This window comes from Papaver somniferum, chromosome 4, assembly GCF_003573695.1.
Source record: "Papaver somniferum cultivar HN1 chromosome 4, ASM357369v1, whole genome shotgun sequence".
Lineage (NCBI taxonomy): Eukaryota > Viridiplantae > Streptophyta > Magnoliopsida > Ranunculales > Papaveraceae > Papaver > Papaver somniferum.
The window spans coordinates 37,370,339-37,382,289 of NC_039361.1; the positions used below are offsets into that span (position 1 = coordinate 37,370,339).

At 40.4% G+C, this 11,951-nt stretch overlaps 1 protein-coding gene across 1 annotated transcript; it reads right to left on the reverse strand.

Annotated features, from left to right (window-relative positions):
• Positions 1 to 294: 294 nt before the first annotated feature.
• Positions 295 to 6,172, reverse strand: LOC113275160 (pre-mRNA-splicing factor ATP-dependent RNA helicase DEAH7-like). Its single transcript, XM_026524598.1, has 11 exons — positions 5,760 to 6,172; positions 5,583 to 5,623; positions 5,065 to 5,296; positions 4,791 to 4,959; positions 4,534 to 4,681; positions 4,169 to 4,369; positions 3,679 to 3,856; positions 3,071 to 3,300; positions 2,791 to 2,970; positions 2,591 to 2,662; positions 295 to 2,477 (listed from the first exon to the last, which is right to left on the reverse strand). Exons 1-11 carry the CDS (start codon positions 6,106 to 6,108, stop codon positions 486 to 488), a joined length of 3,792 nt encoding a protein of 1,263 aa, XP_026380383.1. The 5' UTR covers positions 6,109 to 6,172; the 3' UTR covers positions 295 to 485.
• Between the last annotated feature and the right edge of the window lie 5,779 nt (positions 6,173 to 11,951).

Here is an 11,951-nt window from a genome sequence, read left to right on the forward strand (position 1 = left end):
AGTTTAATTTCAGTTTGTTCAGTTTAATTTCTTAAAAATAAACCATATTATTATTATGGCTGATCAAGCAGCCAAATTTAGCAAGAGATCTGGAACCTCATGGTGGAGAAATGTCCCAAATTTCCTCAATTCTACAGTGTAATCTCTCTTAGAGATAAAATTTTTACTTAGCAAAAAAACAAATCTAGTTTTCATTTTTCCATTCCAACAAACAGATAATGAACAAATAAAATCATTCAAAATATCAGAACTCACACATTCCAAATGATCAACAGTTAAAAGAGTCGAAACCCATTAACAGAATTAATAACTTCCCAGCAAAACAGGTTACCAGATAACAGATGATAAATCATCAACTTACTTGTACATATTTACAATCCAAACTTTTTTGGTTTTAGATGAGTGGAAGAACATTTGGTATATCCAGGCATCAAAACAGGGTTACCAGATAACAGATGATAAATCATCAACTTATTTGTACATATTTACATTCCAAACTTTTTTGGTTTTAGATGAGTGGAAGAACATTTGGTATATCCAGGCATCAAAATCTGTTGCTGCTGCTTTGCCCTCTTCTGCTTCTCTTTTTCCTGGTTTACCTTCTCCATTTCTGCTTGCTCCTTCCTCAAATTCTCCATCTCTTCCTCCATGGCAGTCTTTGTGTCTTTTTGCTTCTTCTTGTGATCCAACATCGAAGTATCTGAATCCTTGACTGAAAAAAACATTGGACCCATCTCCGCCAACCACTGTGGCTCCACTGCCGTAGCACATTGCATATACTCCTTGGTAGTTAAGATCAATTCATGATACACCACATAATCTGGAGAGTAGCCCAATCCATACAGAGCACTGTTCTGAGGAAGGTAACACGGCATCCCATTGCGGCAGTTCACATACTCACCGATCCCCTTTAGTCTGGCAGCATTGTGGAAGTAGGAAGAGCATATAGCCTTGCGTACGACATCCCAATCCAGACCACAAGTGGTTAGTGGGATCTTCAAGGTCTTTAGAATGTCTAGTAACTGTGACCTCACCTCTCTGGCCTTTCTTAATATTTTCACATGCAAATAATGGTCGTTACACCAGTCACCACGGTATTGATTTGCTTTCCACTGCTGGTATACATTGAGCAACGTTAGGTGATCAGACTCTGGCACAAAAAACTTCTCCCTGGCTGCATCACTTTCCTCAGCACGCTCTTTTGGCCTAAAGAATACATTGCTCACTGATAACATGGACACAATTATCAACACCTCGTTTAAGCATCCAAGTTGTCCTCCAATTAGAAGCATTTTTGCAAGTGGTGGATCCAACGGAAACTCCACCATCATCCACCCCAGCTCTGTCAGACTCCCAACGTTATTCAAGGCACCCAGTATCCACAATTGGTACAACGAGTTGAGGATATTATCTTGAGGTGGCGGGTCCATGAAGTCAAAATCCAGCAGGTTCTCAATCTTCAGTGATTTCAGCAATAGAACAACATTACCAAGATTAGTCCTTTGAATCTCAGGTACAGGACTCGGAAGCATTTGTTTCTCAAAAGCAGACTTAGTGTAAAGCCTGTAGCATTGACCTAGACCTGTTCTCCCTGCACGACCTGCACGTTGTTTAGCAGCAGCTTGGCTGACTGGAAACACTTGGAGTGCATCCATACCCATCCTAGGATTGTACACTTTCATCTTACTATAACCACTGTCAATCACATATAGGATACCATCCACCGTCAGTGACGTCTCAGCAATATTAGTTGCAACGATACATTTCCGCGCCCCATCTTCAGCTTTTTGAAAGATTTTGGCTTGCAGATCAGCTGGAAGTTGGGAGTATATCGGGAGTATCAACAGTTTAGGAACCCCTTTCTTGGTGGTGGAAGCAAGTTCATCCATACGCTCTTGTAGGGAAAAGCAAGTTGCTTCAATCTCTTCTTGACCAGTCATAAAAATTAAGATATCACCAGGAGGGCACGTGATATGAATGGACATGGCCTGCTTCACGGCACCTTCGACATAGTCTTCGCAAGGACACTTACTATGAAAGATATCAACGTCAAACGTCCTCCCCTTGATTTCGAAGAGTGGAGCACCTCCAAAAAAGTTGGAGAATTTCTGAGCGTCCAGGGTTGCAGATGTCACAATGAGCTTAAAGTCACGACGCTGAGCAACAACTTTTTTCAAAATTCCAAACAGCACATCCGTATTTAGAGATCTTTCATGTGCTTCATCCATGACTACGACACTGTATCTAGCGAGGTCGGAATCTTTTAGTGTCTCACGAAGAAGTACTCCATCTGTCATGTACTTTATCTTTGTATTTGGACCAGTCACGTCCTCAAACCTAATAGCATAACCAACTTTATCACCAAGCTCAGTCTCCATCTCTTCACTGACTCTCTTTGCAACACTCATTGCTGCAACACGCCTTGGTTGTGTGCAACCGACAATCCCGTTTGTAGCATATCCGTCTTCGTACAGATACTGTCCAGTAATTACAATAAATAAGAAAAACAAGACTCACGGAGGACATATAAATGTATATGTGTAAACTTCAGTTCCTTAAATCGTGAAACCAAAAAAGATTAAGCAGAAACCTGTGTAAGTTGAGTCGTTTTTCCTGAACCAGTTTCTCCCACGATGATGATCACCTGATTTTCACGAATTACCTGACCATGTAATAGAAGTACATTTAGCACCTAACAGAATAACTGTTACAAAATGATTGAAATCAATGTAGACACCTTAGAAAAATTGAATATATAATTATTATGAAATGATGTTCAAAGACACTAACCTGCATCAACTCATCACGCTGAGAGTATATCGGCAGATATTGGCGTTGCTGCATTAAAGTCTTTGACTTCGCAAAGTCACTTACAGCTTCACCCTTCTGCTGCATGTGCTGAGCGAACTTAGCATCCTCTTTGAAGTCGATTTCTCCCTCATCCCCAACTACAGCAGTATCTGCATCGACCTGGCATTTTCACAAGATAATGAGACCTCCAAACTTGACAATAAAAATAAAGGGAATTGCATATCAGGAATAAGCTCAATTAGTATCCACGGTATCATACCTGCTCCGCTGTCTTTTCAACACCCAGGATATCACCAAGCTTCGATCCCGCAAGTTCCCAAAACCTTTGACGGGATTTATTCTGACTCTGTTTCTCATGGATTTCTTTTACTAGAGCAGATCCTTTGCGTGATATCATTGCCATATCTGAACTAGGGTCCTTCAAGGGCACTATAGGATCTGCTTGTTTCGTAAAGACAACTCTTCCATCCAGGAAAAGAGGCTTTGTATCTGCAAAAGATACATAACATACTTATGCAAGCATTTCACTGTACATTATTAGTTGGTTATTAAGTCAAACACTTCACCGGCTCAAACAAGGGTAGGATGATTTGGATAAAAAAGTTAACATTTGTTTGTAATTTAACTTATTAGGCAATCAGGAAGTGCATCAATACGCATTTGTTAGACTTCCAACTTTCCTACACTGTAATCGGTGTACATAGCTCCCGTACACAACGATTAGCATATGTAAATACAAAGCAAGCACAACTAAGTTCGAAAACATCTTCACAACTTTCCATACACAAATACAACAATGATAGTCCACGGAAACAATGGTATCGCCACTAATATCTTAAAGAGGTGAAATATGTAAGCTTTGCATACCGTGAATAAGGAGAATCACTCTGCGTTCATCCTCATCTTCAAATTCTGTTTGCACTATAGTTCCTCTAACAGCTCCTGATCTCAGAAGCTGGCGGTCTTCCCATTGTGCATAATCAGCATTCATCTGAGATAACTTTTTGCTCTGTGCAAGTGTCATCAAGGTTCCATCCTTGCGAACCTGTGTACAAAATAGTCACACAATCTATATAAGGAATAATTGTGAACCTGAATACTTCTAGACAAATACACTCCCACAACTTAGCTGTATATTCATATAATAAGAGTCTTATATATAAAATGTCTACAATGACCATACTACAGGTTCAACAATATTCCCATTTTTTTAGGTTAGGCTATCTATGATTCCAAACTCAAAAAACTAGTAATCTAGTCTATGGTGATATTTAGAACCACATGCGTATCATTGGATATACCAATATTGCATAAAAACTAAAAAGATTAAACAGAAAGAAAAAAATTTTGCACGCACCAGTTTCTTCACCACCTCTGCCTTTTTCTTTTCGAAAGAAGCCTCATCCCCCAGAAAACCTGATGAGCTATCACCGTCAAATGATGTGTTACCCTCGTCTCTATCGTACCATGCTCGGTCAGCATCGTACTCCATCTGTAAACGCAACTTCTCTGTGATCTCATGACTCATGCTAGAAGAACGTTCATCTGCACCATTACCCTACATAAAGAGAAACACAAACCTTCAATTATGGAGACAGCAGTGATGCAGGGTATAAATGAATTTAATAACAGATCCGCACTTACAAACATGCAACGCTATGGCATAGAAATAATATGGAAAATGTTAACTCATCAGTTTGAAATATCAGCTTCAGGCATTACCTCATATTTTCCGGCGGAAGATTTAAGTTGATGTGATCTTCCACCAGGACGAGAACTTGAGTATCTCACTGAGGATGTCCCCGAAGCACGTATTGGGACGGGAGATGGTGATACACAGTCCCAGGGAGAGAGCACCAGACCCTGAAGACTTTTCATCATTAGTTAGATGCTCAATAAACTGGTGGAGTAATTTATCAACACTGAAAGACAGCAAAAATCAGCACCAAAGTGCGTCATCATTTCCTATTAAGAAAAGCATACCTGCATAAGGTGTACCTCCCAGCCATGGGGACACCAGACGACCATCAGGTGAAAAATCAACTAGCATTGGGGCTGGTGAAGGCCGGTGGCTCCTACTAGGTGTAGAATGATTATCCCTACGTGGGGTGTCTTCCCATTCCCATCTTCCATCATCCCAATCAGATCCTGCAAGTTCGATCATAAAGTTAAATACAACATACAACAAAAGAGTGCTTGTATCTCTTAGACTGAAGCTCTCTCTTACATTATTTATGAATACTTATGACATACCATGTGCCCTTCTAGAAGAATATTCGTATTTACTCCGAGAGTCTTCATGGTATCTCTGATCCCTGAATCGATCAGGCGTTTCTCTAACACTGTGTCTTTGCCTGACACTTCTACTCTCTGACCTAGTATCATCCCTGTAATCTCTTCGTTCACGGTGACGGCCATCTCTGCCATACTTGAAAGGAGTATGAGACTGAACACTTCGATAGCTTCCACCAGATAGACTACACAACTGCATAGAGAAAATCATGCCAAGCAAATAAAAGTAAGTATCGATACTGACAACTGAAATTCACGGCAATTTGCAGCTATACTTCTTCTTCGATAGAGTAAATATGAGTTACATTGGTGTCAACCAGGAAGGAGAACACTGACATTATTGATATGTTACAAGCACACATGTTATTATCTTGTCACGATTTCTATATCAGAAGAATCAATCCCCAAAATAATTCATCAAACGATATAAACCTTAAGAAAAAAGTAATTAAAATATACAGCATCAATGAACAACTTACTTCAGTTGCTCGAGAACGTCCTTCGCTTGTTAAACAACTTTCTGCAAAAGGAAATGAAATCTGTGAGTTAGAATCAAATATCTCTCTACAGAATCACTAATTCCAATTGAACATGCTAGATAATATGGAGCATAAGCTAATTCAAATCAATTCCTCAAATGAATTACAGAATTTTACCTGATCGTGAAGAATCTACTGTCGCGTTTCGCCGATAACATCGCTTAGATGGTCTAACATGAAGTAAGTCGGTTTCTAGGTTATCCACTTCAGACAACATAGAATTCTCATCTTCATCAACAGAAGCCACAGCTGAAACAGGCTTATCTTTAGGAACTCTGAACACACTTTTCAATTCTCGTTTTGCATTAGCAAGCGCATCCAAACCTAGAAGAGATTTCCTCTCTGGATTTCTAGAAACCACCTTATCCTTTCCAGCAACACACAACCCTCCACTGCTAACTTCAGATTCCAACAAAGTTACCGCCTTTGTGTACGTATTAATATCCCCATGATAATCTCCCTCCATATCGATCGGTTTCTCCTTCCGATTTTACCAAAATTCGACTCTCCTCACCGTGATTATAACGTATCAGAATCGTATAATTACTTCTGTTAAGTTTTGGTAATTCACTGTGTTTCCATTCATTCATCACGTCTTTAATTAGACAAGACCAAACTTGGGTTACAAGACACAAACCCTAGACCCACCGACTTGAGACCGATTACTTGGGTCTCAAGTTTGCTACTTACATAAACAAATCATCTACATGGACTATCCAAGTTGGTCTCATAATCCAGACCGAATACGTAGGACTCAAGACACAGTCTTGAGTCCAAACACTACGTATCTCCTAATACCCCCTCAAGACGGAGCATGTAGGTCACAAATGCCCATCTTGGACAAAAGACCTTGAAATTGAGCTTTCCCTAGGGATTTGGTGAAGATATCTGTCAATTGCACCGCCGTAGGAGTGTAAGAAGGTGAGATAATCTTCTTCACGATAGCATCTCTAACAACATGACAGTCCACCTCTATATGTTTTGTTCGTTCATGAAAGACTGGATTCTGAGCAATGTATAATGCTGATTGACTATCACACAGGAGCTTCATTCCATGCGTATGACGAACCCCCAAATCACCAAGTAATTGTTTCAACCACTTCAACTCACATGTTGCTGCCGCCATGGACCTGTATTCTGCTTCAGCTGAGCTCCGAGAAACAGTTGGTTGCTTCTTTGTCTTCCAAGACACCGGTGAATTCCCAAGACGAACAAACCATCCTGTCAATAAACGTCTAGCCAAAGGACAACTTGCCCAATCTGAGTCACACCACCCTTGCAAACTTAGGGTACTATCAGAGCGCAACAAAATGCCTTGCCCAGGATTCTTTTTCAAGTATCTAACCACTCGAAGTGCATCTTCCCAATGTTCTATTCTCGGTTTTTGCATAAACTGAGACAGCGTATGCACCGAGTATGTAAGATCAGGTCTAGTCACTGCCAAATAAATCAGTCTACCAATTAGTCTTCTATATTTCTCCACATCATCAAACAAATCTCCCTGCGCCAAAGCAAGACGATGATTAGTCTCCATTGGAAACTCAGCAGGTTTAGCTCCTAATAAACCCGTTTCCATGATAATATCCAATGCATATTTCCGCTGGCATATATAAATACCCTGTTTACTGCGAGCTATCTCCAAGCCGAGAAAATATTTCAATTTTCCCAAATCTTTCATCTTGAAACATTGTCCCAAGTATGATTTAAATTTATGAATCTCCACTAGATTATTCCCTGCAACAATCAAATCATCTACATAGACCAAGACATTAAGCTGCATGTCTCCCTTGGTCATAGTAAAAAGGGAGTAGTCTGAGTATGCTTGCCGAAAACCATATTTCTTCAAGGCTGTTGATAGTTTGGCAAACCAACAACGAGGAGCCTGTCGTAAACCATATAATGATTTCTTCATTTTACACACCATATTTGTCTGACCTTTGGCAAATCCAGGTGGTATCTTCATATACACCTCTTCCTCCAAGTCTCCATGAAGAAATGCATTATGTACATCCATCTGATGTACTTCCAATGTTTAACTGCTGCAACATCTAGAAAAGTACGTATCGTTGTCATTTTTGCAACTGGTGCAAATGTCTCTTTGTAATCCAACCCTTCAACCTGATGATTCCCAAAGATCACCAATCGTGCTTTTAATCGTACCAACTTCCCATTTTCATCATACTTCTCCGTGTAAATCCATTTACTCCCGAGTGCTCTCTTGCCCGGCGGTAATTCTTGCAATTCCCAGGTACCTTGTTCTTCCAAATCTCGGATTTCTGCTTCCATGGCTTTCCTCCACCCTGGATGCTTCATGGCTTCTTCAAAGTTGCGCGGTTCAGACCCAGCTGTTATAGCTGCAAGATATTTCTTATGCACAGCAGAAAATTTATCACAACTAACATAATATGTCAAAGGATAAGGCGTACCTGAGGATGATGATTGTGTAGAATGAGGATGAGGTAGACTATTTTCTCGAATGGTGTGCGTCACAAATCCTTTTAGTCTGCTAGAAGGGATCTTCTGACGCTTCCCTTTACCCATGTCACCCTCAACTACAACATCATTGCGAGAAGCAATATTTTCTTCATGTTGTTTCGGAACATCGTATTGTATTCTCTCACCCATACCCTCGGACTCAGCTGAAACACCAACACCTTCAGTCTCAGTAGAAGCACCAGCATCCTCGGTCTCGGCTGAAGCAACAGCGCTGTCTGTCTCAGTTGAAACTCCACCTTGAGGAGCTAATACTGCTTCTTCTTTGTTTTCATCCTCACTCCAGTACTCATCAGGACTGGACTGAACCCTCTCAGCCGATACACCTTGCATATCAATCGCAGATGAAGCGTTAAATCTCGACTGCATCATCTCAGTCGCCATCTTACTCGATACACCATCAGTCTTAAATGGAAATTGATGTTCAAAAAACTTGACATCTCTTGACACCCGAAATTGTTTCTTGTCTAAATCATATACTTGCCATGCCTTTTTACCAAACGGATAACCAAGGAAGACACACCTTCTTCCTCTACTCGCAAACTTATCCCCTTTACTACTTTGATCATGCACATAGCACAGGCATCCAAATACCTTCAACTGATGATATGGAGGTTGTTTTCCAAACAAAAGTTCATATGGAGTTTTATGATCTAAAATAGGTGTAGGCGTACGATTGATTAAATATGCAGCCGTCAATGCGCATTCCCCCCAAAACCTTATTGGCAAATTGGCTTGAAATCTCAAAGCCCTTGCCACATTCATTATATGTTGATGTTTTCTCTCAACTCTTCCATTCTGTTGTGGTGTACCTACACAGGATGTCTCAAACACTATCCCATTAGTTTGAAAGTATCCACGCAATGCATTGAACTCAGTTCCATTATCACTTCTAACAATTTTGATTTCTTTATTAAACTGACGCTTCACAAGAGCAATGAAGTTAAGAAATGTCTGTTCAACTTCAGTTTTGTTTCGAAGCAAATAAATCCACACACCTCTTGAAAAATCATCTACTATTGTCAAAAAATAATGTGCTCCACACGATGACTGAGTCTTATACGGACCCCATAAATCTATATGAACCAACTCAAAAATACAACTGGATTTACTGAGACTACTAGCAAAAATACTTTTATGATGTTTTGCTCGTGGACAAATATCACAAGCATCATTATTCTTCTTTATTAACCTACTCACTCCTTGTAACTTATGCAAAACTTTTTCTGAAGGATGTCATATACGCCGATGCCATAGCTCATACGTATCTCCACTAACATCCATAACTTCAACTTGAGGCACACCACAGAAAATATACAGTCCACCTTGTCTCTCAGCCACTCCAATCATCCTCCTCGTCAACCGGTCCTGTATAAGACATAAAATGTTAGTACATTGGATAATACATCTTTTCTCATCAATAAGTTGTGTAACCGAAATTAAGTTACAAGTTATCTGAGGCACATAAAGCACATTCTCTAGTCTCAAACCCCCAGGAAGGATAATAGTTCGTATCTTCTCAGAAAGTGCATACTTCCCATCTGGAAGTCCAATAGTGCATGCCTTAATATCTTTTATCTATATCATGTCATCCCTTTTATATGTGACATGATTTGTAGCTCCCGTGTCTACAATCCAAATAATTTTATTCTTCTTACCTTGGAGCTGAGGCGTGGATTTTCTTGAGTTTAAAAACTCAAGCACCTGTTGAAGCTGTGTTGCTGTGACTCCGGTCAGTCCTGACGCTTCTGATGAGGACGCTCCACCTGACTGCCTTGTGCCTGATATATTAAGGTTGTGTGATCGAACCTGGTTTCCTGCACCTTGTCCTCGACCACCTCTACCACCGGTAAAGTTAGTGCCACCACGCCCTCTACCATTGGTTCTGCCTCCTCGACCAGATCCTCTTCCGCCTCTAGGTCTGTCTCCCCACCATTCTGGGTATCCAATACGTTGAAAACACCCATCCTCTGAGTGTCCATATCTGATACAGTACTTGCAATGCTTGTTAGGATCATACGTATTGTTGATTTGACGTTGATCAGATTGTACTCTGAATGCCATCACATTGTCATGTACCTCCGTAGACATAGCTACTTCTCCTATACGCAGACGGTCCGAATTCACCATTGTCTGGTATGCTACATCTGTTGATGGCAACGGGTCTCTAGCCAACAGTTGTTCACGCACGGAACTATACACAAAGTCTAATCCAATCAAAAAATAATGCAGAAAGTCTTCTTCTCTCAACATACTTACTTGTGATGCGATATTACAAGTGCACTTACCACACTTGCACTGAGGTACCTTCATGTATGTTACCATCTCATCCCATATCTTGTTCAATCTCCCAAAGTACTCAGCTACACCTTCTGCTTTCTTTTGTTTGCACTCACTTAACGAAGCTTTCAGCTGACAGATTCTTGTTCCGCTTACAACACAGTATCTTCTCTTCAACTGTGTCCACAAAAAGTTTGCATTATCATAGCCTCCCAAGCTCGATCTAATTGGTGAATCTAACGCGTTGCTAATACATGAAACAAGCATTGACTGGACAGCAATCCACTCTTCCAACTGGTCACTATCTTCAGGTTTTGTGATTTTTCCATCAACAAAACCAAATTTCCTTTTAGCTATCAATGAAATCCTTATGGCTCTAGCCCATTCATCATAGTTAGTCCCCTTTAGAACAATCGGCGTGATGGTGATACCTGGATCATCACTCGATCCTAGATGGTAGACTTGATTCTTCTTCTGCATATCACACTCTATATTTTTCCCTTTGGATGAATCTGTTTCACCATCCATTGTTTTCTTTTAGGGTTCTTAACCGGCTCTTGATGCCATGTTAAGTTTTGGTAATTCACTGTGTTTCCATTCATTCATCACGTTTTTACTTAGACAGGACCAAACTTGGGTTACAAGACACAAACCCTAGACCTACCGACTTGAGACCGATTACTTGGGTCTCAAGTTTGCTACTTACGTAAGCAGACCATCTACATGGACTATCCAAGTTGGTCTCAGAATCCAGACCGAATACGTAGGACTCAAGACACAGTCTTGAGACCAACTTGGATAGTCCATGTAGATGGTCTGTTTACGTAAGTAGCAAACTTGAGACCCAAGTAATCGGTCTCAAGTCGGTAGGTCTAGGGTTTGTGTCTTGTAACCCAAGTTTGGTCTTAGAATCCAGACCGAATACGTAGGACTCAAGACAGATTCTTGAGTCCAAACACTACGTATCTCCTAATATCTTCTAATCAAAAATCCAACAATAGTATAACTTGTATAAGTTAGATCTATTCACAACAGCAGCGGAAACCCTAGAACGTGAGTTGTATATTCTTCGTTCTCTCTCTTTTTTTCTCTTTGGTTTTTGGAGGAATGATTTCTTTTAGGGACCATGTTTTTTTTTGAGAGGACCATGGTTTTATTAGGCCACCTTCCCTATAGGGGTGTCCTAAAACGTTGAAATGACTAACCTACTTTTAACCTAATTTAATTTAAAACCAACCTAATAACTACCTATATATAACCACCACCACCGCCCACCACCGCCGATTACCACCACCACCACCACCTCTGATTATCACCACCACCAACCACCGATTACTACCACCACCTCCTCCCACCACCACCGCCACCGCCTATTTAAGAAATGTGACAACATCAATGCAATCACAATTAAGTTCGGTTACATAATAATTTTATCGAGTATAAAAGATGTCAGCCGCAATCTGATTCTGCCATGGGACCACTCCGGAGGTATTTTCCAACAAACCCTTCACTTTAATTTGATTTTGATTGATTCAA

Excerpts from the sequence above, each read along its gene's own strand:
- LOC113275160 (XM_026524598.1), bottom strand. The coding sequence starts at position 6,108 with ATGGAGGGAGATTATCATGGGGATATTAATACGTACACAAAGGCGGTA. Across the intron at positions 5,297-5,582 it reads GACGTTCTCGAGCAACTGAA|TTGTGTAGTCTATCTGGTGG; the intron begins GTAAGTTGTTCA and ends TTCTCTATGCAG. Across the intron at positions 3,857-4,168 it reads CAGAGGTGGTGAAGAAACTG|GTTCGCAAGGATGGAACCTT; the intron begins GTGCGTGCAAAA and ends TTTTGTACACAG.